A 27,173-nucleotide genomic window follows, 5' to 3' on the forward strand; every position below is an offset into this window, starting at 1 on the left:
TGGCTGTACAGGCAGGCATGGGACAAGGGGGCCTGACTCTCTAAACACTCACCAAACTGCCCTCCTGCCGAGGGCTCAGCACCTTCACCGTTATTTCCAAACTGCATCAATGAATCTAAAGTGCGGGGGGACATCGGCAGGTCAATGGTATTGCTGCAGGTCGTTCTGTAGGAAGGGGGGGCGGCAGGAGGGGGAAGGGCCGGGTTGACAAGACACAATGGAGGGAAAAAAAAAGAACAAAACACACACACACAAGCCATCAAACTCTGGTCTCCAACAGAAAAAAATAAAAAATAAAAACTCAAGCTTTTTAAACACACAAGGTCGGTCACTCTGAGCACTAACCAGCCCAGGAGCATCCAGCCCTTCACAGTGGTTCTGACCCCTCGTCCTCCCTAGTCCTGGGGACAACTGAGGACAGTAGAAAGGAATGCAAACTGGGAAGGGAAGCCACTTACGGGGTCACACAGATGAACTTGGTCTTCAGGTAAGGGGCAGCACCTGCAGAGAGGAAACCCAGGCTTTAACTGATTGCAAGCTGCTTTGAGAATAGTGCAAGAGGATACCTGGCTCTCCAGATGGCTGGAGCTAACCTCACTCAGAGACTGTCCAGAGTCCACCTCTTAGGGCTGTCCTCCCTCGACATGTGCTACTTGACATACAAGGTACTCGGAGTCTGAAGTTTTATGCTTTCTTTCCACAGCTTCAGGACTTCTGGGTACACCTGCCTACCTGTACCTACACCTGGCCTGCCACCAACTTTGTGCTTCCTTCCCACCCTGCCTGAGTGTTCGATACCTTTGTGTGGTGTTAGGCTGCGACTGTGACCTGGCCACGCTTGTGAATTGACCAGGTGACCAGCCCGGACACCAACAGGCCTGAAGGTTTAAGAGGACAAAGATGGCTAATGCAGGAGGCGCCAAAGCCACTTGCAAGCTCGCAAACACACCCCAGCCACCAGGAGGACAGGACAGCCAGGCCTGAGTCCATGTGCAAGGCGCCTTCTCTCTCATGTGTGGGAGGAGAGGAAGAGGCAGGTCTGGTTGTCTTCCATCTCTGCTGTTTATGTTGGAAATGTGAGGACTGAAATGTTAGGCAAAGCCCTGGAGGCACTGGCCTGAAATCTTGGGAGTTCAGTTGAACAAAGCATGTGGCAGGCCTGGAGCAGTGTGGGTAGGCTGAGGAAAGCTGAGACATAACCCCGGGGCCTATAAGCAGCAAGTAGAACACATGGCAGCCACCTGAGAGAAGCCACTGAAAAGCAGCCATAGTGAAATCCAGGTTCATTTTTGGCCAAGAAACAGGTTAACTCAGCACAGAGCCAAAGGAATTCCTGAGGCAATTGTGTGTCTACAAATCCAACTGTCCTGGTCCAGAGAGCTCTCTAGGATGAGAACTCTCTCCCCTAGAGAGACAGAGAGGTAAGATAAGACAGTTAAGTGGATAGCAAAGTGCTACCTGAGGACCTGAGTTCAACCTCAGGATCTACATGACGGAAGGAAAGAGCTGGATTTCCACACACAATAAATGAGAGAGAGAGAATTTCACTCTCCGATGATCAAGAGAGCCAAGAAGTCCACTTTGGGCCTGAGGTGGGAGTGTGGACCACAGAACTAAGAGAAGAGAGAAGAAGAAAGAGGAAGAGAGAGAAGAAATGGCTGATTCCTGATTCCTGTCTGGGTCTGGACAAACTATGACTGAACTTACTCAAAACCCCTCCAGAGGAGGGCAAGGAAGACCTGAGAAGAGGCTGAGTGATGTCTATCCCATAATACTCTTGCAGTAGAACCAGAGGAAGTGGTCCTCACAGCTCGCCTCTCTGAGGGGCTCATCTGAACCTCCTACCCTTCATCGGGCTCCCAAGCCCTCAGGACACCCTCCTTATGCTCAGAGGCAAGCCCGGCAGGTAATGGACTCCTTTCTCATGCTCAGTGCCTTGCCCCTGAGGAACGTCTCTAGGCAGCTACAGCGGGGATGGGGATGGCAGCCTCAGACCAAGGGCCTGGATCTTGAAAGCAAATTAGTCAAAAGGATCAGCACATGGACTTCAAAGTCCTCTGTGAAAAGAACAAAGAGGAGTGTGAGAAGCGCTGATAAACAGATCTCCCAACTGAAGGCAAGGTGGAGGCCGAGATAAGGGACAGACAGGAAGTGAGAGCTAAACTCCTCCACAGAATGAAGAGAACTCAACACCAGAACAAAGGGAAGGAAAGGAACCGTCGACAAGCCTGACTCCTCCAGCCTGAGAACTGGACATTCCGCGGAGAACGCTGAGGACAGAGCCGGCAAGAGTTGGCGCACTTGTGCACAGGTGCTCCGTGGACAAAGGCAGCCAGAGCCAGGAGGCCAACTCACACATCTCATTACGGAGCTCAGCATGGTACGACGATTAAGAACAGTCACAGAAAACACAAACGAACACAGCAGCCTCCTCACCAGCATGCAGACAGGAGACAGTCAGTGCAGCAAGCACCACATGACCTCAGACCAGACGGCCCTGACTCTTCAGGCTGGGGCAGCCCCAAGGACCACAGATTTAACTCAACACAACCTCTGTTTTTGTATAATGTATACAGTCACACGCACTCCCACATCGTAAAATGCATCTTGTTTCAACAGCTGTACATTCTAAATGCCAACTCCGCATCCTCTCCAGTTGTCATCTCCTGCAACCTCAACACTCCCCACTCTGCTGTGAACTCTACCCCAGGCTGCTAACAGCCACTGTCCCAGAAGCCTTTCTTCAGACTCTCTGACACTGCTAACACATGGAAGCAAAGCATACTGGACTCAAGTCTGTCTCAAGTCTTCTGGACTCCACCGTGTAAGAGGCATCGGAGAACTGTCCTCATTTTCTCTTCCTGGCTTTTGAGGGTGGTGTGTGTGTGTGTGTGTGTGTGTGTGTGTGTGTGTGTGTGTGTGTGTTTATTTTCATCTCCAGACTGACAACTCCTATGAGGCCTGATTCTGTTCTTCTCTTGAATCCTGTCAGTCACCCTGTCAAAGTACTCAATAAACAGCTCTTTCCATAAGCAGGACTCACCAACCCCCTAAGATACCAGTCATGTCCTTGTCTCTCCTCCAAGGATCTGTACTGTCCCGCTTTCCCTAACAGTGAAGCCAGAACCATGGAAAATCAACAACTACCTGGGTCAGCTTCAGGATGCTCCTGACTCTCTGGTCGACAATACTTCCCAAATGCCTCCTCCTTAGGAATGTCAGGGTAGAGATAGACCAATGGGGACACCAGGATGTTGGTAGCATCCATGATCTTATAGCCCATGATGATTTCAGCAAATGACATGTTGTTCAGCTGCTGCTTGGTGTACGGCTCTACAGACTGGATCTGGGTCTTGCCTGGCACGGGGCATGGGAAGGAAAGATTATGCTTAGAACTGTGGCAGTGTCCAGGCTGTCTATAGAGAAGCTGCCAAGCTGGATCACAGGCCAAACACTTGCCTCAGGTGTATTAACAAGGTAGGTAGAAAAGAGAATGTGGAAATAAGATTCAAATCACACTTTTCTACACAAATATTAGCCAATGGAGCAAACATGACAAATGGGCAGGCCAGCCCTTCAGGAGGCGGCACGGGCCCTCTCTGCCCTCCAGAGGGCAGTAGTAGTACACAGAACAGGGAGCAGCCAGGTGTTGGCAGTGGCCACCAGGTGGAGCAAGGGAGACAGAAGGTGCAGGTGCAAGGTCTTACCACTGATGTCCTTTTCCACCCAAGTGAAAGTGACCCCTCCTTCTTTGCTGCTCTCACTGAATCTCAGCAGGAAGGTGCCCGGGGGCTTCGTGCTCAGGATCGCCCGCTCCCGCTCCTTGCTGATGAAACCCATGATGTACCTGGAGCCAAGAAAAACCAATGTTGTTTGGGCTACAAAGGTTGTTCCTGTCATGGGCTTGCTGGAAGCAGGTTACTTGGTCACACAGTACAGCCAAGTTTCATTCAGCCTTACCCTTCATTCCAAAGGGCCAAGATATACTTTTTCACAAGGTCAATGATATTGTCTAGCCACACCCAGAAGGAGAAGCCCTTGCCAGCCATGTTTTCCTGGAGAAAGAATAATGGGAGAGCCAAGTCCACCACCATCCATCCATTCCAGCCCTATCATGCCTAAACCTCTGCCAATGTCCTCAGGCTCCTCTATCCTCAGGCAGCTCCTACTAACTGCTGGAAAAAAGGGTCTGAGGCTTTCAGTATCCATGCCCCTCCCCAGAACCACCTTACAAATGAACATTCCAGACCTGCCTCCTAGAAGGCAACCATAGGAATCAACAAAATCACTTACTTTGCAAAATTTAGCCCATGTGATCTGACACCCAGAGTAGTTGACACCAGGTCCTACAGGAGGGAAAAGACGGACAGGAGTTCTGGCCTTGGTTAGGGATTGTATTCTCAAGGATGATTTGCAAACATCTGCCCCATTATTTGCTTCCATGTACTTGCAGAGTGCCACAGTTCTATGTGCATGTGTGTATGTGTGTGTCCATATGCACAAACATGCCCACACACATCTGACCCCAGCATCTGACCCTGGAGTAGCCCAGCACTGATGCCCCACTGGGCTCCTGCTCTTCCTTGCCTCGTGTGTCACACTAACAAGCTAACAGTTGGGGTTAGAAGGTTGTATTTGGTGGTACCATGGGTCAAAGCTACTTTTAGACCAATTTTTTTAAAGGAAAGAAAAAATTTTAAACTATCATCTATGGCTTCTTAAAGAAATGGGCAGTGGATACCAAGTTCTTACCCATCTTCTAACACACACTAAAATGTCTCCTCAGGTTAGTCAGAGCAGTGCCTGGGAAGGCAATCAAGAAAAAAAGCCCTCCCGATCCCTGCCACATATCCTAAAAATGAATACCAGGATATATCTGGCACAGTGCCTGGCCCTGGGTAGACACGGGGAAACCTTGCCCGAGTGACCACCCGCCCGGACCAGACCCTCATCTAGGTTGTCAGACACCCACCTAAGAGCTTCTCGGCCAGCGTAGTCAGCTGCTCAATGCTCAACCCTCGCTTTGTGGTAGATGAGAATTGCCAGCTAAGCACCTCAGCCACTTGGTCCCAGGTTCCAATCGGTGGCTTGGTGAAGAAGTTCACGTTCTATTGAGAAGGTAAGACAGTGATGCCGATGACTCGCACCAGGGGCTGAGAAGGCGCAAGGGTTCAGGGTTTCAGAGAGGGTGTTCCGGGACTCACCTTGGGGTTGTTGGTCAGCATATTATACCACAGGATTGATGCCCAAGCATTTGGCATCTGACAGATGTTGGAGATCACCACAACTGGCAAAGAGTGGGTCTGTAGAGTATGGGGGACAGGTGGAGAATGACTTAGCAAGACAGCTGGGCTCTCACAGCTCCAAAAACCTCTTCACTTGCACCTCCACGGGCTAGAATTAAAAGTCATGCCACACCAGATGCCAGCTCTGAGCAGGAGCATGACTGAAGCAGCTCAACTCCAGAGGGGCAGAATGACTAGCCTGGACATCAGGACTCGCTGATGTCTGACTATAGCCAGTTACTTAGGAAATCTAACTGGCTCAAAGCTAGTCCCCTGGCCCTGACTTTCCAGAGACCTGGAAGGTAATCTCTAAAATGCAAAGTATCTATCTATATCTTTCCATGAACCTGAGGTGCTAGAAATCAAACATGAGGATTCCTGCTTTTCCAGGTCTAATTTAATAAGATCAAGGCTGGAAAACAAGATCTAAATGCCATGACTTTCTACCTACTGAAATGGTGTCTACTAAGATTTACTTGCCCAAACTTTATCAAATCAATTCTAAGCAGTCACTAAAGACAGATTTCCAGTTCATGTGCTCAAGCAACACTTTCTTCTCAGTGGGTGGCTATCAAGGACTTTTCAGAGATAGATAGTGAAAATTAAACACAGGCTTAGCAAATAGTCACATGCCACCAGACATGTTGTCCTGTTGCCCTGCACATGCACTGCCTGGCTCTGTGAAGAACTCACCTCTAGGTCAATCTTGAGGCCTTGGTGGTACACCTCAGTCTCGAAGGTGATCAGATGCAGCTCCTCAGTCACTATCAAGGAGGCCTGCAACAGCAAAGTCACTTCTTTAGAGAATGGCCGAGCTCTCAGCAGGAACAACAGAGGACAGCGATATGCTATGGCCTCCCTACACTAATAAGGTGGCTGTGGACAGAGTGTTAGGGACACAGCTCTGTACCATCTCTCTTCAACACAAAGATCCTCAAGGGTAGGATCCTCAAAGCTGATCTTTTAGTATGTATTACATAATAAATAATCATATTTTATAATATTCAGATTCAAGGCACAAAGAACAACAAAGCAATGGATATCCAAGGATACACCACCCTGCTTATTTACCATTTGGGAACCAGCAAGATGGCTCAGTGGGCAAGGGCATTTGCCTGATAACCTGAGTTTAATCCCTGAGACCCACTCAGTAAAAGGAAAAAAAGTCCTGCAAGTAGTCCTTTGACCTCCACATGCACACCATGGCACATGGGTGTCCATATACAAACACAGAGAGGAAGGGAGGGAGGGAGAGAGGGAGAGGGGGAGGGAGGGAGGGAGGGAGGGAGGCAAGTTTATACCACAGTATTGATTTGAATTTCTTCTCTTCCTCCTTTTCTTTCTCCCTCCTTTCTTCCATCCATACTAGGGGGCAAACTCAGTGTCTCATGTATGCTAAGCACACCCCACCACTGAGCCACAGCCTACATCACCATCCAGTTCAAGGACAAGCCATTACCACTGAAATTCCCCAGGTGATCTCTTCCCCTTCCTCTTACAGTACTGCTGTGTCTTAGGCTCTATTGTTTCCTAGCTTCTCCTAACCATGTTCATGGCTGTTTCTCCGAGCATGTGCATTTTACACGGGGTGTCTGTGAACCCCACACATATGCAGTCCTACTGGTAGTTTGTTCCAGCTGTTGGCCCCCATCTCCAGTGTGAGGTGGGGTCTGTGGTCACATGCAGGTCCCACTTCTATCACAGCTGTAGAGTGTTCCGCTGTGACTACACCACACTCCTGTCTCCCTAAGGGCTCCCTGATGTGGGCTGTTTGGAGAGTACTCGGTGGCTGTGATCATGTACTTGTCCTTGGTGCACATATGCAAAGGTTTCTCTAGTGATAAATCCTGGGACCGGGACTCCTGGTTCACAGGGGTGCTCATTTTATAATGCCGAGCTGCTTTCCAAAGTGACTGTAGCAACCTTCACTGCCACGGGCAGGCAGTGCAGTGCAGCCTCTCGCTTTGTACAGGAACTACTAAGGAATTCTCAGGAATGAAATTCTAGTTCCTCTACGTGTGTGCTGAAGGACAGAATAATCTCAAACTCATGATCCCTCTGCCTCAGCTCCTGAGTGCTCTGTGTGTGTGTGTGTGTGTGTGTGTGTGTGTGTACACACGTGCGTGCGTGCGTGCGGGTGCACTGTTTTCTTAAGTTTAACTCTGACTTGCTGACTTGCCTTCCTCTCATGAAGGCTCTGAAAATGGAGCCAGCTGGCAGGTGGTGGCAAGGGACTTTGGGAAGCCCCAGGCAAGGTGGAAACTTTTCTACCAAATGGGTGTGGGTAACAGCTCGACAAGGGACTTCCCACGGCTGAAAGGGGGGGGGGACAACTCCCCAACTCTCAGGGAAATGCTCCTCTTCGAGAACTCCACGGCACCTGTGACTTCTGAGCATGTCACACTGGCCCAGAGCGACATTTCTAAGTCAGCAGCTGAACTAGCAGGTTAAGGTCTTTAATTCTGGGCCGGATAGAGAGCTTTCTCTCTTTTCCTCAAAGAAAACACTCCCCGACAGTTTTTAGCCTGAACAAAACTTACATCACAATTGGCACGGCCCCCATTCCCACATCTCTGCTCCCTCAGGGTCTAGAAGAAAGGAAAAAAGCCAAGTGTCATGTGTGGCTGTCCCCAGCTCTTGCTCTGCCGTTGCTCTCTGTACAGGGGAGCACCCTTCCTGGGAGCACCCCCCACGACCCACCAAGTGCTTGACCTCCTCTGTGCAGGGGAGCACCCCCCAGGAGCACTCCCACAACCCACCAAGTGCTTGAACTCCGCAGACAGGCTGCCGTTGTTGGACTCCTCCATGTTCATCACCTTCGTGTTTGTGCCCAGAATGTTAAATTTCCGAGATCTGAATCATGGGAGAAAAACCAACAAATGAGTGACTGAGCAGCCAGAGGATAAAGCTGGATGAAACAGAACAAAGGAGGCAAGACTCACCCTCTGAGAGCAGCAACATCCCCAGAATCTCTGTCAAGAACACAGATGAAGGTTAACAAAATGGAAGTCATCAACCCTGTTTCCTTCTAGAACCTACTTTAATGGGAAATGCCTTTCTTTAGCTGTCCAGTTATGTTTTAGGAGTGAAATAAAACTCTGTATGTACTTAAGCAGTAGCCTCAGTTGGGTATCTAGCCCACAGCTTCTTTACCTTTCCTAAGAACTCTCCATTCTGCTCAGCATGGGATGTCAGAGCCCATCTCTACCTCCAGGGAACCCTGATCACTACATTCATCAGAACGGAGGAAGCACAGAGCAGTGAGGCCACAGTCCGCCTTGTCTCAATCAGACCAAGGAGGGAATGGTATTGGAGGCTGTTCTGCTCCACAGATGTATGTGAGAAGGCGGATAGCCTTTGTTAACTGCTACTAGAAGCCACAGAGCAGCGTGGAAGGGAACCCCAGTTTACAGGTGTACACCTGCTGGGACGGAGGATTCTGGGTTCCTGAAGACACCTGTGAGTCACTGACCTCATCTCAGGTCCTTGCCCCAACTGCATTTCCAGTTACACAGGTTGCAAGTTTCCTCATTATCCAAACCACGCTGGATTTTCTGTAAAGGTCTGTTGTTACCGACAACTCTCAACACCTCCCATGACGCGGCTGGAAATGCTGTCCCCATGTAACCACTGCTACCTCTGTCCCTACAATGCCACCTTTTTATATTATGATATCTCTGTTTTTAATCTTTGTAGAGTACTATTTTAAAAGTTCTTCTCAGTCAGGCATGGTGGTGCCCACCTTTAAGCCCAGCACTCAGAAGTCAGAGGATCTCTGTGAGTTCAAGGCCAGCCTAGTCTACAGCACTAGTTCCAGAACAGCGAGGGCTACACAGAGAAACCTTATCTCAAAAAACAAACAAACAAGCAAACAAACAAACAAATAAATAAAACTGCTTCTCCATTGCTATATATTTACCTACACATAGAACCTTCTTGTGGGTTTGTAGAATAAATTGATCAGCATTAAAACATTCTGTCTTTCCAGGTACAACATTTTTAAGCCAGTTATCAGCTCTCCTTCATGTCTGAATCATCTCTCTTTTTTATATACCCTTTTTGTATTAGTTTTTATTTATAATTCATAACCAATACATTGCACAATCTAAAATGTACAACTTATGGGGCTGGTTTATAAATGCTACACATACCTATGGAACCATCAGCATAATCCAGAACATATCCACCACCCCAAGTGTCCCTACACTCATTTGTAATATACCCCAACCCCATACTCCACCCCACCCTGACCCCAGAACATTATTGCGTTTCCTATCACTACAGATGTATTTGCATTTTTAGAAATATATCCATGTAAACATAAAATATTCACTCTTTTGGGAGGAGACCTGGTTTCCTTCGCTCAACATAATTACTTTGAAGATTTCTTCATGTTTTACAACTATCAATAGTTCCTTTCATGGGGCTGGAGAGATAGTTCAAACGTTAAAAGCACTGGCTGCTCTTCCAGAGAACTCAGGATCAATTCCCAGCATCCACATGGCAATTCACAACTGTCTGTAACTCCAGCTCCAGGGGATCCAACACCCTTACACAGATATACATGCACCAAAACACTAATGTACATAAAATTAAAAAAATAAATAACTAAAAAAAATAGTTCCCTTTGCTTTGACAGTGAACAGTACTCCATTGCATGGCAGAGTGTAAACTGTCCGTTCATTCCTGTTAGTGGACACACACGTGCATTTCTCATCTCTCTGTGTTAACACCTGTGAGTGAAATGGCTGTGTTATAGGGAGGTCCATGGTTTACTTTTTTTTTTTTTTTAAAGATTTATTTATTTATTATGTATACAGAAGAGGGCGCCAGATCTCATTACAGATGGTTGAGAGCCACCATGTGGTTGCTGGGAATTGAACTCAGGACCTCTGGAAGAGCAGCCAGTGCTCTTAACCTCTGAGCTGTCTCTCCAGCCCCATGGTTTATTTTTTAGAACACCATCAGAATTTCTTTTGAAAAGGTGGTGTCACTTTCCTGTGCCACTGTGACATTAAGCATTTGTGTTCTATGGGGGCTTTTGCTAACATGTAAGTATAGTAAATATGCCTGGGGTTTATGCTAATGGTCCATAAAAGAAAAACCCTCCCTTTTCACTCCAACCTACAGGAAGCTGTCCCACTACCACTCTGAGTACCCTGCCCTCTCTACCTCATAACACCCTTTTAACATGTACTGACCTCTTATATTAACCTCAAGTCTATTTCTAGACTTCAGATTGTGTTACAATGATCAATCAACACCATTCTTGTCCTAGTAACACATCCATTTAACAACTGGAACTCTAATGTGTTTTAATACCTGGCAAGGCAGCTCCCTAAACCTATGCCTCCTATTATTTTTATTTATATAAAAAGCTCTTTTGGAAATAAATAGTGAGTGTCAGATACTAAAGGAAAGGAGAGTAGCTGTTCTGGACAACACTTCAGGTTTGCAAAGTGACTGCATTCTGGAGACCTGCTACTTAGCAGTGTGACTGTCCGATGCTACTGAACTGTACACTTAGGAATGGATACAGGGATGGGGAGATGGCTCAATGGCAGAGTGCTTGTTGCATGGCATGAGAACCCTAGTTTGGATCCTCAGCATTACATAAAATCTGGGTGCAGCAGTGTCTGTAGCCCCAGTGCTGGGGGCTCCATGACAGGCTTGCTGACCAGTCAGCTTAGCCAGTGAGTAAGCTCCAAGTCCAGTGAGGGATCCTGTCTCAAAAAGACAGGTGAACAGTGATACAGGAAGACACTTCATGTCTACTTCTGCTCTACGCACATGCACGGAGAAAACGAAATTATCTTACTGTCTTCACTTACTTTTGTCAATGGTGATATAACTTGGCAAGTATGATTTATTCATTTACAACCTTCTTTTTCTTTTTTCCCTTTGGTTTTTCAAGATAGGGTTACTCTCTGTAGTCCTGGCTAACCTCAAACTCACAGAGATCCACCTGCCTCTGCCTCCTGAGTGTTGAAATTAAAGGTGTGCCCCATCACGTCTAGACTACGTCTTTATTTTGCAGGATTGGGGGGGGGGTTTGAACCAAGGGCCTTGTACATGCTAGGAAAGTGCTCTAATACTGTATACACTTCCAAGTCTTTTTTATTTTCACATTTGAGGCAAATTGATGAGTCTCTGAAAGGTTTTTGAACATAATCGTTTACAAAACAAAGATCCCTGAATGGAGACATCTCTGGAGTCAAATGTCTGTCAAAGTTCCTGTTTTTCTAGCCCTCATGTGCAAATAAGAGCTATGTTTAAGAACATTTACTTGTCATGGCAGCCTACAGAATGAGGAAAGATTTTTACCAACTACACAGTTGATAGAGGGCTAATAGCTATAATATATGAAGAACTCAAGAAACTAGATATCAAGAAAACAAATAACCCAATTTAAAAAATGGGGTATAGATCCAAGCAAAGAATTCTCAATAGAGGAAATTCAAATGGCTGAGAAACACTTAAAGAAATGTTCACCATCCTTGTCCATCAGGGAAATGCAAATCAAAACTGCTTTGAGATTCCATCTCACACCTGTCAGAATGACTAAGATCAACACAGCAAGTGACAGATAGCTCAGGCTGGTGAGGTAAGAAGAACACTCCTCCACTGCTGTAGGAGTGCAAACTCACAGACACTACAGAAATCAGTGCGGCAGTTCCTCAGGAAGATGAGAATCAATCTACCCCAAGATCCAGCTTTACCATTCTTGGGCATACACCCAAAGATGCTTCATCCTACCACAGAGACTCTTGCTCAACCACGTTCATTGCTGCTCCCTTTATAACAACAAGAAATGAGAAATAACCTAGATGTCGCTCAACAGAAGAATGGATAAGGAAAATACAGTGTATTTACATAATGGACTATTACTCAGTCATTTAAAAAGAAAATGACATGAGGGGTTGAGGATGTAGCCCAGTGGTAGAGCGCTTGCCTAGCAAGCACAAGGCCCTGGGTTCCATCCTCAGCTCTGGCAAAAAAAAAAAAAAAAAAAGACATGGTGAAATTTGCAGACAAATGGATGGAACTAGGAAAAAAAAAAATCATCCTGAGTGAGGTATCCCAGAACCAGAAAGACAAATATGGTGTGTATTCACTTACATGTAGATATTAGCTATTAAATCAATGATAAACACGCTACAATCCCTAGAGCCACAGAGTATAGGTACAGAGTAAGGGGCTGGAGGGGACAGACAGATCTCATTAGGAAAGGGAAATGAGCTGGCTGGTGATGGCATGCACCTTTAATCCCAGCACTCAGGAGGCAGAGGCAAGAGGATTTCTGTGAGTTCAAGGCCAGCCTGGTCTATAGAGTGAGTTCCAGGACAGCCAGGGCTACACAGAGAAACCCTGTCTCAAAACAAAACAAAACAAAACAAAATAAACCAAACATCAAAAGAGGGGAGATAGAATAAATAGAATAGATATTTATGGATGGGGAGGGTCTATAAGGGAGGATCAGGGAGGGGAAGGGAATAGTGGATGAAAGGGAATATGGGGAGAGACAGCTAAACTTAAGGGACATTTGTGGGGTAACATGGAAATCTAATATAGTAGAAACCTCCTAATATATACGCATATATGAAGGCAACCTCAATGAAATCTCTAAATAATGGAAAAGACAGTCCCATCTGCCCATCTCTTGTCACCAAATGAAGCTTCCAGTACTGGGATTGGGTTACATCTAATTGAGTTGTTGGCCAAAGGGACCTCATGGGAATCCCAAACAACCCAGGCTGCTGCCGAGGACTACAGGCTGCTCTCTACAAACTGACAGCAAGGCCCCATTGCTGAAGACAGCACCTACAGAACTCATTGAACCTGGAGCTGTCGATCTGGTGCTCACATAGAGCCTTCACCCCTACCTGCCAGGTCTCTGTTAGAGGAAAGTACTCTGCACGCTGCCAAAAGAGAAATGTGAATATCAACCCAGCCACAAACCCTTTATCTACAATGGTGTCCTGCCTGTAAGATGATATGCTAGGGCAATGGTGGCACAAAGCCTGTGGGAGTAACCAGTCAATAACTGATCTGACTTAAGGCCTACTCCATGAGATAGAACCCATACTCAACAACACTTGGGTGACCAAGAACCTGATAGCCCAAGAATTATATAGCCCAAGAACCTAGGGCAAAACCAAATAAAAGTCTAAAAACAGTCTTAAAAAAAAAAAAAAAAAGCTGGGCGGTGGTGGTGTGCGCCTTTGATCCCAGCATGCAGGTGGCAGAAACAGGCAGATCTCTGTGAGTTTGATGCCAGCCTGGGCTACAGAGTGAGTTCCAAGAAAGGCACCAAAGCTACTCAGAGAAACCCTGTCTTGAAAAACCAAAAAGAAAGGGAAAAAGAAAAAAAAATGTAGTGATAAAATGACTCCTACTACATTCATAGATCAGTGCCTTGTTCAACCATCATCAGAGAAATTTCCTCCTACAGCACATGGGAACAAATACAGAGACCCACAGCCAGACATCACACACAGTGTGAAAGACCTTGGAACACTCAGCCCTAAACAGGATGGCACCATCACATCCCTCCCCTCAGAGCTCAGGGAACACCATGGAAGAGGAGGCGGAAAGAGTGTGAGAGCCAGAGGGGATGGAGGACACCAAGGAAACAAGGCCTTCTAAACAACACAAGCAAAGCTCCTAGGAGCTCACAGAGACTGCAGCAGCATGCACAGGGCCTGCAGCAGCATGCACAGGGCCTGCAGGGCCGGCACCAGGTTAGTGTTTTTAAGGGATTCCTGAGTGTTGGAACAAGTGGCTCTCTGACTCTTATGCTTTCTCTTGGGCTCCTTTCCTTCTGCTGATTTGTCCAACTCCCATGTGATGGTTTGTTTTATCCTGTTACATGGTTTTCATCTGCCCTGTCCAACTCCGATGTGAAGGGTTTTGTTTTATTTTGTTACATTTTTGGTCTGTGCTGCCCAACTTCGATGTGATGGTTTTATCTTGTTTTGATGTGATGGTTTTATCTTGTTACATGGTTTGGTTTGCTTTGTTTCTTTTGAGGTGTTGCTGTACTTTGTATTGTGGGCTTTGGCGGTGGGGGTTTGCTTTTTTGAGAAAGAACTTAAAAGTTGGGTGGGTAGGGAGGAGGAGCGGTTCTGGATATACTTGGGGGAGGGGAAGAATTTGATCAAAATATATTGTTTTAAAATAATAAAGGATACTTACTTGTCAATGCACACTTTAATTTTAAGCTGATAATTCAACTCGGGAAATTTGACCAGCAACCTATTAAAAACATATAGTCAAGGAAAGTTAGTAGGCTTCCTACCATGACCTCTAGTTTAGAAAAATATAAAACCCCCTAATACTTCAATTCCTAAGAAGTAAATATATTGCTGGTGCATGCCTTTGATCCCAACACTCACGAGGCAGAGGCAAGTGGATCTGAGTTCAAGGCCAGCCTAGACTACAAAGTGAATTCTAGGACAATAAGTTCTAGGTTACACAAAGAAACCCTGTCTAGACTTAACCAATCAATCAATCAATCAATCAATGTATTTACAAGCCCAAATTCTAGCTCCATCCAGAGTCATCTTCAGCACTAAAGCTGAATGTTGACCCTCCAACAAAGTAGTACTGAAAATGCCTAAGAATGTGAACCAAGCTGTAAGACTCACAGAAGGATAATGAAAAGCATTTAATGAGAAACATTGCACGAACATGCTCTCTCTGCAGCTGGCATTCCTTCCGTTAAGTACAAAACCCAACACAGCTCTCTTTCTAGAGGAGATTTCACAGTGCAGAACAACCCTCTGCATTTGTTGATTCAAGGTGAGGAGTGGGCTTCACCTCCCCCTCAGCTCTCCTATCACTGAGCCTTACTGATCCCCTTGAAATGCTCAAGGAAGAGGACTGGACATCAATAAAAGCTCCACCAAAGTATAAAGACTGTGGCCCACCTGACTTTAGTAGTGAACTGGACACCGGTCTTGATGACCAAGGGCCGGTCAGGGTGCATCGGCATGCAGGGCTGTCGCTCCACCACGAAGGCACTAGAAAGGGAAAGGACAGCCCGTCATCACCTGCTGTGGTGACCGTGCTTCTCCTGTTCCTTGCTTCTGAACCTCAGCTTCTTAAGGTTACCTTTTCATTAGGTTTCTGAACAGCTCCACGATCCTTTCCTCCAGCATTGGCCGGTGCTGCACAATCGGGTCCCCCTTGTAGGACACTTTTTGCTGCAACTCCTCCAGTTTCTTAATTTGTTGGCGGGTCTGAAGTTGAGATTCTGCTAGTGAAGTTATCCTGCCAATGATGAAAGGCAGTTCCCAGTTACCTCTGCTGCCCAGCTGTAACCCCAGCACTCAGGAGACTGAAGAAAAGGGCCCTTGAGCCTGGGCTGCACAGTGACTTCAAGGCCAGTCTGAGCTATGCAGTGAGACCTGTCTAGGGAGAAAAGGCCCTAAAATAATGAAAGGGAATACACAGGGCATACGATTGGACACTTCAACAATTTGAAACATACAGTTAAGTGGGAGAAGGGTTAAGGCTTACCTCACTAGGAGGCATTATTGGAGTTGTCACTGGATTGTGAATGAATTTAAGACCAAATATGAAGAACACTTGTGCTCACTTCCCCCATCCTAGGCTGTCTAGGTATGAAAATATGACACTGGAGGGCAGAGGACACTAAGTGGGCTTGAACCAGCACTGCCATTCACAATCTGCATAAGCATGGCCAGGTCCCTCCACCATGGTGGGCCTTAGTGCTCCTTGAAAGAGAAGACAAGGAGTCGCCTCATCAAAAACCCATGCAATGTTCTTCTCCAATGAGTCATAGAGATATACCATGGTATGTCAAAATTAAAAAAGTCAATTAGAAAAGTCAGACATGGTGGTACCTGCCTTTAATCCCAGCAGCTGGGAGGCAGAAGCAAGCAGATTTCTGTGAGTTTGAGGCCAGCCTGGGCTACAGAGTAAATGAGTTCCAGGACAGCCAGGGTTATATTAAAAAAAAAAAATTATAAAGGTAGAAAAAGTAGGCAGAAAGAGAGACAAAGCTGATTAATTCGGCCTCCAAGAATAGGGAATATTAGTATCTCTCTTTCTTTTAACATCTAATGTCTCTCCTTTATGGTTTATCACTAGTTTAATAAAAGGCAGAAGGTGAACAGTGGGCAGCTGCAGGGATCTGAGCTCCTGACCCGTCCTTTCTGGCATCTCCCAGAACTTAACTTCTTGGAGCCAGCACCGATCAGGAAGCTGTACAAACTACTTTCAGGGAATGAGCAGCACTCAGTGTCAGTGACGACACAGACGGCCTGTCATGTGGACTTTTCACACTCCATGGAGCGGGCTTCCCTATCCCGCCAAGCTTCTTCTAGTTTAAGGTGGTGGGGCATGCTTGCTATGGGCCCGGCTCACCACGCTAGACAGACAGTGTTAGAAAAAGAGCACATGAGAGCAAACTGGGGCATGGGGAGGGCTCAGGAGCTGAGCACTCGCCTGGGGTGCACAAGACCATGTGAGCCATCCTTCCCACTGCAGCAACGGAAGGCAGGAAAGAGCAGCTGCTACCTGAAACTGGATTTCTAGATCACATGTATATTCACGACAGATGTCTACAGAAATGATTGTCACAAAGTCTGGTGACTTGCTGGTACCACTCAATGGATTTGAATTGTTTCTTTCATTTTATTAATTTCATATACTTCAACTTTTTCCTCCTTTACAAAGAATATATAATGTTTTAAATTATTAAAGTAACTAAAATAGAGAATTTAGTGTTAAATATAACTAAAAGTCTTATTTAAATTTAAAAATCAAATATATTTAAAATTAGTGACATAAGCATTTTTTAATTAAAAATTTGCTAAAATTAGTTAACAGTTTTAACTCTTGGACTAAATTTGAGTGTATAAAAGAAGCTACCTTATGGCAGGAATGGTGATTCATGCCTAAAATCCCAGATACTTAAGAAGCTGAGGCAGGAAGATTGCAAATTCAAGGTGAGCCTGGCTATATAGTGGGTTTGAGGCCGGCCTATGAAGTCAGTGAGATTCTTTCTCAAAGTGAAAGAAGAAGAAGCAAGTGCCCGTCTTAACAATAGAGTATCCAGGGCTAGGAGTGTAGTGTAGTTCAATGGTTCTGGAACATTTGTCTAGCACATGTCCAAGGGATGGGTTCCCCCCTGCCGACCACCCCCCAGCAATAAAAAGGAAAAAACGAATGTATGAGCAAGGGAGCCCCACTCTGAAGGCCTATGACTGAACCCAGCTCTTTAGAAGGAAAACAAGCCTGCCTTCCAAGTCTTACCAGTTTTCCAGGCGATCCAGGCAGATGTTAGGAGGGCCTCCAATGCACGCGATCTGCTGCCGCCTCTTCCAGTCAGCCAGTTCCTCGTCTGTGAGTGTTTTCTGCACGTACTCCATTGCCGACAAAAGCCCGGCCAGCTCACTCACAATGCTCTGTTTGGAAATCAAAACAAAGAAGTCAAAAGGCATTTCCCCAGACCACGTCTAGCCATGTTCTCTAGTCAGTTCCAGAAAGGGAACCCATCAGAACCCAGTCAAGTCTTCCCACGGTAGGTGTGTGGTCCTGGGGAAGCTCAGGAGAGCTGCCCAGAAAGCTTACTCTCCGCATCTGGTCCAGCGCTGTGAGCATCTGTTCCAGCTGCTGCATCTTCTGCCTGGTCACAGACTGGTTGTTTCCATTCAGATCCTGCATGTCTGATGGGGAAGGAAAGATGTCTTGACAGGGGAATGCTCACAGCCTTCTCAGTGAGGCTCCAAACCCTGTATGCACATGCAGTTCCTGCTACTTGGAGAGCTGAGATAAGATGGCAGCAGGCTCAAGGGCCATCCTGCGCTACATGGTCAAATCCCATCTCAAGGACAAACAAAAGGTTGTCCCACTAAGCGCCAGAAGCTCCCGCTTCTCCTGCTGTGCAGTCACATGAGAGAGGTCAGGTCCTGAAACTCAAAGACACAGCCTAGCTCTCAGCAGATTTTAACGTCTCTAAGGTTCACTTGCCTCCTTGACTCTTGAGGGTTTTATAGTTGAAATCAAAGTCATCCTGGAGATTCTCTACCACTTTCATTTTCTGTTCTAGATCCTGTTTAAACAAACAAACCAAAAACAGAAGTAAAAAAGAGGTTCCCTTCAGGAGAAGGAAAGAAAATTTTGAAGATAATGAAAATGTGCATGCAGGACCACACTCCACGGCCCGAGTGAGGCTCCCTGGGTGAGGCCTGCTCACCTGCACACGCTTCCGGACATCCTGAAGATGCTGCTCCAGCATCTGCTGCTTCTCTGTCACCACAGCAGCTGTTGGGTGGTTGGCCTGGCCTCCTTGCTGCCAAAAAGGATTAACACACACATGAATTCATGAAAATCTGTCATCTGATTACCATCCCTTCCTATTACCTGTCCTGTTGGGAAATGGGCAGTGATGCAAGAGGGGAGGGTGCTGGGAAAAACCCTTGTGTTGTTCAATCTGTGTCCTGGCTTTTACCCACAGGAAACACTGCAAACCCATTCTCTGCATTAAACTAGGAGCCCACATGTTGAATTAAGACAGTGTCCCATTCTTCAAACAACTCATGGGTAAATTGTCAAAAAAAAATTAATTATAAAAAAGTAATCCAGAAAGAATTTGGGGTACAGCTCAGTAGTAGAGATTATGCTAGTTAATAAATAAATAAATTCAGAATAGCTGATGACAGCACAGTGCAATATATCGCCATGAAAAAAAAATCATTTCCCAAGGGTTTTCAAAATCGTGTTTCCACAGCTTCTGCCATGGAGGAGAGGCTGCTGCCCTGAGAAAGTCAGTTAGGACATGAAACGTAAAACGACAGACTTTGCAAGGAACCGAAAGAGGCATCTGATGACAGAAATGACAAGTAAAAGCTACAAACACAAGACAGCACTTTTGACAGTGGCCCAGGGGTAAAGATAGCAATCGTGGAGAAAGCAGAGCCAGGAGAGACGTTATCCACCCAGTTTTCCAAGCTAGAAATGCTTATGCCTTGAGTCCACACTCTAGTGGCTCACATCCATCACACCTGTCAGGCTCAAATCAGGCTGTAACTGCTGATTTTTACTTCTTCTATTTTATTTTGTTTCCTGTTCTTTACATTTATTTACTTATTTTATGTGTATGAGTGATTTGCCAGCATGTATGTACATGCACCTCATGTGTGCCCAGTGCCTACAGAAGTCTGAAATGGGTGTTGGATTCCCTGGAACTGGAGTTATGGATGGTTGTGAGCCACCTTGTGAGTGCTAGAAACTAAACCCAGGTCTGCTTCAAAAGCAGAAAGTGTTCTTAACCACCAAGCCAGCTCTCCAGCCCCGTTATTTGCTTCTAAGATCTCTCACTTCCAGTCTGTTCTCTCCACTACTACCACAAGTCTCCAAAGTAGGACTGAACAGGCCAATTTTAGAGAGATATTTTCCCCATTTCTCCTGGCTACTCAAAACATAGAATACAAACCACTTAGAAGACTTAGGGAAACAGCCCAGCCCCCACATTTCTCTCCATTACGGGAACACCTCCCAGCCCCAAAGCTGAGCCTCTCCCCTATCCTATTTCCTAAACTTGCCTGGGGCAGGAATGAACGCCGAGTCTCTAGAAGCAATTCTAGAAGCCAGCAGTGGTCTAGGGTCTCTCAAGCTCCATACCAATGGCTAGGGAGGTGTGCTCTGTAGACTCCTCAGTTCTAATTCAGGGGTTAGGCATTAGGAAGTCCCTGTGGGCCAGGCATGGTGGTTCACATATTGAATACCAGCACTTGGGAGGCTGAGGCAGGAGGATCTAGAGTTTACCACACTGGGCACACAAGCAGAGCATGAGGCCCAAGCTTGAAATCTCAGCATCTAGGGAAACTGAAGCAGAACTGCCTTGAGTCTGAGCCAGCCCAGCTCACATAGTGAGTTCTAGGCCAGCATGGGCTACAGAGTGTGACTCCGTCTGAAAATGAAAACAAGAGAAAGGCGTGTGGGAAGTGTGGTGGCATCCACCAGAAATGCCAGCACCTGGGTGGCTGAGACACGAAGACTATCCCAAACAGGAAGTCAGCTGTTCTACACAGCAAGACTCTGACTGAACGGCAACGGAACGCCAGGGCTGGGGACACACTTCCAGGGCCGGTCTGACATGCACAGAGCCCTGCTTCTGCCCCTAGCACCACATACACAGGAAATGGTGTGTGCATCATTAATCCCAGCACTCAGGAGGAGACAGGAGAATCAGAGTTCAAGTGCACCCTTGGTTATAGCAGCACTGTTGGTTGGGGGTGGGATGGAGGAACTTGTGTGATTTTTTTGTTGTTGTTGTTGTCATTTTCAATGTATAGTTAAGGCTTTGATCTAGTCCCATGTTTCCTCTTCAGCCATATTAAACCACTACGGTTTCACTGCACTGCACAGTTGCTTGCTTCCCGAGGTTCCCACTCTGCACTTGGTTTCTTCTCGGTCTCACCTGGGCTGCAGTGGCTGCTGTCTGGAGGAGGCGAGACTCTTCCCACAGGCATCGGGCCACGATCCGGGCAATTTCCATCGGCTTCTCAAGATACCTGCTCTGTAAGTAAGACAGACAGAGAGTGGAACGCCAGCTAAGGAGGAATGGACTGAACCTGGCTAACTTAAAACTCACTTCTGCAGAGCCTCCATGAAACAAGAGACTTCAGAATCTGACTGAAATCCTAGGGAAGGAAATGGGGAGAATGGTGGCCACAGTGGCAGCAGAACCACAGGAGTCCATCCGGAGATAGGAGTCCATCCGGAGACAGTATGTCATCTGGTCTCATAGGAAGTGGTTGACTTTATCCAGGAGTACTCAATTAATTGCCAAACTTTTAACATTTAAACTAAGAGTCGTGTGCCTGTGATGAGTAGGCACTGTTAGTGTGCTATTATAACACAGAATAACATTAAGCCTTTGCTTTATTGCTTCGACCGTAACATGAGAAGTGAATTTCTGGGACTGGCACCCAGGGGCCAGTGTACAGAGAACTGAGAAGGAGCCAATTACTTCTCTGATTGAGAGTACAGGTCAGGATCTCATCATTTAGCCAAGTGAGGAAAGCAATACTTCTGGGAGAGAACACTAACGCTCCACTCTGTGGGGCCAGTATCTCCTGCTCAGTTTCCCATCGCACCTGTAGGAATTGCTTGATTCTTCGCAGGTTGTGCTGATAGAGGACATTGGATTCTTGCAGGAATCGGCTATACTGCTGGTCAATCTCACCCAAGAGATTATGAAACACCAACGTGGCATGTGACTCTTTGCTGGCTGCATATGCCCTAGGAAAAGGAAGTGTATGCCATGAGTAATTTGGAGAGCCTGGTGTGATAGTACATAGCTGGAGCCATGGCTCTTTAGGGAGGTGGAGGCAGGAAAATCAAGAGTTCAAGGCCAGCCTTCCCTACCTAGGGAGTTTCAAGTCAGCCTGGGTAGCCTTGTCTCAAGATCAGGAATAACAGTAATTTAAAATACAGACATGCAGAAAGCCACCATCAAAGGGTGGCAGAGAGGACATGACAAGCTCATGCTAAAACCTATTCATCATTTTCCATTCCTTGTGTTCAGCAACACCATCAAGTGGTGGTATAGTTCAATGACACAGACTTGCCTAGTGTGCTCAATCCCCAGCACATAAAAAAAGAGATGTTAATATGAGAGTGATTCCAGATATTATTCATTCTTATAGTCTATATGACTAAAACATTTGAGCAAAATGGACAGTTGTAAATCTAGTGTGGTGTAATATCTGTAATCTGGAAATTACTTGAAAGGCTGAGGCAGGAAAATTGCAAGTTGGAGACCAGTCTGGGCTTCATAGTGAGTTCTAGGCCAGCCTGAGCTATAGAGCAAAACTTTGCCTCAAAAACAAAATGAAAACAGACCTTGGTATGGTAGCACACATCTACAACCCTAATACTTGGGAGGTAGAGGTAGAAGGATAAGTAGTTCGAGGATATCCTCAGCTAAATATAGCAAGCTCCAGGGTATCCCTGACTACATGAGACCTTGTCTTAAAACGAAAACAAGCTGGGCAGTGATGGCGCACACCTTTGATCCCAGCACTCGGGAGGCAGAGGCAGGCTGATCTCTGTGAGTTCGAGGTCAGCCTAGGCTACAGAGTGAGATCCAGGACAGGCTCCAAAGCTACACAGAGAAACCCTGTCTCAAAAAAACTAAATAAAACAAAATAAGCCTCCCACCCCCAGCTCCTTTTCTTCTGTTGGTTTGTTTGTTTCATCTTATTCCAGTTTGTTTTGGTTTGTCTCATTTTATTTTATTACTGTTTTTTAGTGCCTTGTTTGTGTTCTAGTGAGAGAGATAAAGGGTGTGGATTGGGGTGGGAGGGGAATTGGGGAAGATCTGAGAAGAATTGGAGGAGGGGAAACTGTAGTCAAAATATATTGTATTTAAAAAAAAATGTATTTTCAAAAAAAAAAAAAAGCTAGACATGATAGCACATGCTTGTAATTCCAGCATTGGGGAGACCAAGACAGAAGGATCCCTGAGGATCTGCCCTAATTGGTGAGCTCTAATCCAGTGAGAGACCCTGTCTCAAAAGACTCAGAAGGCATTCCTAAAAATAAAACTTGAGGTTGTCCTCTGGCCTACACCACATGCACACACATGCACACACACACATCTATACAAACATGTACATTACATACACATGAATTTAAAGCAACAGATAAGGTTGTTTTGCCTTAAATTCTCAGTGAAGCCCATGGTCAGATTAGTATATATAAGTGTATATATATATATATATGGCTTATTAGCATAACCAGCACTGCCCGGCTGGGGTGCTCTGTGTCACATCCCTGGCCCTTCACTAATCAGGGTTATGTATTCTGGAAAAGGGAGATCACATCAATAAAAGCCTGACTACAATAGAGAGAGGCAAATAGCTGGCATCATTTCCCCTGTGACTCTATTTCTCTTACATATCTCCCCTTTAATAGAGGAAGCCACGTGTGTGGTGGACCCCAACTCCTAACTGAGACAGAATTCTCAGACTTCAAAAAAAAAAATCTTTATCTCACTGCTAGAGTCAAAATGCGGAGATCTCATCAAGGCACTGAGACACAGACCTGACTTCAGCTGTTTCAATTGCCAAGAGCCGTTACCCCAAGGGACTAAATACCCTCTGCTCTCCTGATCTTCCCTAGCACCTGCACTCATGTCTTTGATGAAAGGGTTAGTACAGTGTGAAGCTAGAAAAGGCTGTATACCCCAAGTCAACCCCAAACCTCCCAATTCAGGGAGTTTCTCAAAGAGGACTCACCAATCTTGGCTCTCAATCCAAGGTGCCAGGAATTGCCGCAACTCCATGGGGAAGCTGTCACTGTACAGCTGGTGGAGCTGCTCCAGGTACCGTGTGTCTAACTGCTGCAGCTGGTTCCATTGGGCCATCCTGCCGCAATCAGGGGGCGTAACTGTAAATCAAAATGTACGGATGCTCACCACAAGCCCTTGTGGAGGATAACGAATCTGGAAATATCCCGGTAGCTTTGAGAAGGATCTTGTGGTTTTGGTAGTTTTTTGAATATGCGCACATTCACAATTCCTACCCCGGCCCCCTGATGCTGAGGATTGAACCCAGGGCCTCCACCACTGAGTAAATCCCCAGACCACGGATTTGTTGAAACAGAGTCTCAGGCTAGCCTTGTTATCTCCTACCTCCACCTTCTAACTGCTTAGATTTCAGGCATGAGCTGCCATACACAATTTCTTTTAAATTGCAATTAGGCATGATTCCAAGTTCTAGAATCCACTCTCAAGCCAAGTACAGTGGCTCCTGCCTGTAATTACAGCACTCCAAGGATATTCTGATGGAGAGTTCAAGGCTAACCTGAGTTCTATGTACCTACTCTCAAAAAAAAAAAAAAAAAAAAAAAAATTAGAGGGGCAGAGAGGTGGCTCAGCAGTATAGTACCCTTGTTACTCTCGCAGAGGGCCCACACCACATGGCAGCACATGTTATCCATAATCCCAGTTCCAGGGGTTCAGAGCTGACACACTCTTCTGGCTCTGAGGGCACTAGACAGGTACACAGTACACATACATACATCTGGGGGAAACACTCATATATATATAAAATAAAACTAAAACTTTTTAAAAACTGACCAAACAACAACAGACATGTTATCTACCAGAGGCAAGCGAGGTGAACAGACTGGTATGTGGAGCTGAATGGTTTCTTTCTTCTGGGTTTCCATTTCCTCATCTATAAAATGCAGATCATTACTCCCACCCCTCAGGGCCACTGAAGTAATATTTCTAAAGCCTTCAACTAAGAGCACAGCACCCAACAGATGTTCGACACATGTCAGTTCCCTTCCACACCACCCTGCAGTCAGGCCATCTGTGAGGCTCTACAAAGTAAACCCGCACGAAAGTCAAATGCAGGCTGGCGCTGAGGAAGGACAGAGAGCGGCAGGTTTACAAGGGTGAGTGGCAGGTACCTGGAATTTGCCCACTCAATGAAAGGAATTAAAAAAAAAAAAAAAAGATTCTAAATCTGGGGTGACAAAGTAGGAGAGCTAAACATGATGTAAAAAAGTTGATCCTGGGATGGGGCGTAGCCTACTGAAATGTTCAGCTCTAAGAAACCAATGCAGCAGCTAACCACTCATGAAAATGTCTCTCCAGAACAAGTAGTCTTAAGATCTAAAAATAGCCATGAGTAAGAGCCGAGATTAGGGAGTGGTATGAGTATAGCCGGAATGAAAGCATGCCTGCCGTAGCGCATGTCCAGCCTAGCACGGTGACTCTCTGGGGGTGTACCTAGTAAGAAACAAGAAGCTGTTAGGACCCTTTTCCACACAGGCCAACTCAGAATCAACCTCCTCATGGCTTAAAAGCATTACTGTTGTCCTGTGTTCTCAGGACCCGATTTGTCTATACAGTCAGTGCCAATTTGGAACTGGGAAGGTGGCTTAGTTGGTAATGTGCTTGCCTCACAAGTGCTGAGGAGCTGAGTTTGGGTTCTCAGAACTCACCTGTTAATAAAAAGCTGGATGTGGTGGTGTGCGCCCATAATCCCAGGGATGGCAAGATAGGAGGTAGAGACCCGTGGAACCCTGGAAGTTCAATGGCCAGCTACTCTAGCCTACTTGGCAAAGTTTCAGGCAAATGAGAGACAAATGACCTCCACAGTTGACCTCTGACCTCCACACACACCTACATACGCATGAGCATACACACAAAGAAAACAAAATAAAATCTATATGCCAATTATGTAAACATCACTACACAGGATTGCATTGAAACCCAAGACTCCATTGTTCAGCATGGGAGATACCAACCACATATGGCACTGAGCAACGGAAATGTGGATGATTTATACCCATACATGCTGCATTGGAAAACAGTAAGAGAAAAAAATGTGCAAATCTCAATGTTGAAATATTATTTTGAAAATGTTGGGATAAATACATTATTAAAATTATTCTGCCCATTTCTTTTTACTTTTGCCTCTGTTTTCTTTTCTTTTTTTTTTTTTTTGAGCTGAGGACCGAACCCAGGGCCTTGTGCTTGCTAGGCAAGCACTCTACCACTGAGCTAAATCCCCAACCCTTCTTTTTACTTTTAATGCAGCTACTAGAAAATTTAATAGGCTGGACGTGCTAGCGCATGTCTTTAATCCTAGTATTTGGGAGGCAGAGGCAGTCATATCTCTGAGTTCGAGAACAGCCTAGTCTATATAGTGAGTTCCAGTCAGAGCTACTAGAGATCCCATCTCCAAAAAAAAAAAAAAAGAAGAAAAAAAAAGACCTGACTTCTATTATTTAAAAACAAGGAAATAAGGATCCTGTTGCTCTGGGCCCACATTATGAAAAAAGGCTGTGGTCCCAGGTCATCTGCTTGAAACAGTAAATTCCAGTGCTATAAATTAACTATAAAAACAGACTGGTTTGTGGTTTATCTTGGACACAAATGCAGAGCCAGTTCCAAGATAAAAACCATAAAGCTGCACCCACTCCATGTCACAGATGGATGCTCCAGTCAGGTGCACATTTCAGACTAATAAAAAAATACTGTCACCCACAGCTGACTTATTTCTAGTCTGTAACTCAGAGGCTTGTTCCATTGTTGATATTTGAGTGTTTTTAGCTAGTGTGGTATAATAAGTGGGCTTTTTCTTACACTTGAAACGGGCTTGTGCCTTTTTCCATAAAATTGAAGTGTCAAGAATGACTAACTTTGCTGGGTGGTGGTGGCACACACCTTTTATCCCAGCACTCAGGAGGCAGAGTCAGGTGGATCTCTGTGAGTTCGAGGCCAGCCTGGTCTACAGAGTGAGTTCCAGGACAGGTGTAAAGCTACACCGAGAAACCCTGTCTCAAAAAACAACAAACAAACCAACAAATAAATAAATACATCACTTGAGGCCTGTACTTTAATAACCTCTTCACCGAGTGCCAGAACACACAAAGTGATCTGCCCAACAGTTTGAATGCCAAGTACCACCCTGGGTGCCAGAAGAGAAATCACAGCACTGCTACAGTGGCTAGATTAGAACACGACACAGGCTTACTGCTCTGCTGGCGAAAGAGGCTGTGGTGAGGGGATCATCCATGTGAATATACAAAGGAAAGTGCGTGATGGCTGGAATGAGAACGGCTCCCACAGGCGGGATGTCTAGATGCTGGTTATCAGTTAGTGGAACTGCTTGGGAAGGATTAGGAGGTGTGGCCCTGTTGGAGAAGCTGGTCACTGGAAGGGGGCTTTGAGGTTTCAAAAACCCACATCAGGACCAATCTCTCATGATGTAAAGCTCTCAGCTACTGCTCCAGCACCATGCCTGTCTACTTCCTACCATGATGATCACTGGCCAACCCCCTAAAACTGGAAGCAAGCCCCCCCAATTAAGTGCTTTTTTTAATAAGAGTTGT

General features: G+C 45.9%; 1 protein-coding gene across 4 annotated transcripts in view; it reads right to left on the reverse strand.

Moving 5' to 3' along the window:
• Positions 1–27,173, reverse strand: part of Stat3 (signal transducer and activator of transcription 3) — a 53,046-nt gene that overhangs the window by 2,542 nt on the left and 23,331 nt on the right. The window contains exons 2-23 of one of the 4 annotated variants that reach the window (XM_036196049.1): positions 23,561–23,711; positions 21,416–21,560; positions 20,737–20,835; positions 18,511–18,606; positions 18,285–18,366; positions 17,886–17,980; positions 17,568–17,719; positions 15,399–15,557; positions 15,215–15,307; positions 14,481–14,540; positions 8,228–8,257; positions 8,045–8,138; positions 7,826–7,873; positions 5,979–6,062; positions 5,205–5,303; positions 4,973–5,108; positions 4,294–4,346; positions 3,961–4,055; positions 3,708–3,847; positions 3,148–3,357; positions 459–501; positions 53–115 (exon numbers count right to left, since the gene is read on the reverse strand). In XM_036196049.1, coding sequence (XP_036051942.1) covers positions 91–115; positions 459–501; positions 3,148–3,357; positions 3,708–3,847; positions 3,961–4,055; positions 4,294–4,346; positions 4,973–5,108; positions 5,205–5,303; positions 5,979–6,062; positions 7,826–7,873; positions 8,045–8,138; positions 8,228–8,257; positions 14,481–14,540; positions 15,215–15,307; positions 15,399–15,557; positions 17,568–17,719; positions 17,886–17,980; positions 18,285–18,366; positions 18,511–18,606; positions 20,737–20,835; positions 21,416–21,560; positions 23,561–23,688 — 2,166 coding nt within the window. In that variant the 5' untranslated portion in view covers positions 23,689–23,711 and the 3' untranslated portion in view covers positions 53–90. Of the gene's footprint in view, positions 1–52; positions 166–458; positions 502–3,144; positions 3,358–3,707; positions 3,848–3,960; positions 4,056–4,293; positions 4,347–4,972; positions 5,109–5,204; positions 5,304–5,978; positions 6,063–7,825; positions 7,874–8,044; positions 8,139–8,227; positions 8,258–14,480; positions 14,541–15,214; positions 15,308–15,398; positions 15,558–17,567; positions 17,720–17,885; positions 17,981–18,284; positions 18,367–18,510; positions 18,607–20,736; positions 20,836–21,415; positions 21,561–23,560; positions 23,712–27,173 lie in introns of all 4 variants that reach the window. The other 3 variants (XM_036196047.1, XM_036196048.1, XM_036196046.1) reach the window with 3 other exon arrangements.

Source organism: Onychomys torridus, chromosome 8 (assembly GCF_903995425.1).
Source record: "Onychomys torridus chromosome 8, mOncTor1.1, whole genome shotgun sequence".
Classification (NCBI taxonomy): Eukaryota; Metazoa; Chordata; class Mammalia; order Rodentia; family Cricetidae; genus Onychomys; species Onychomys torridus.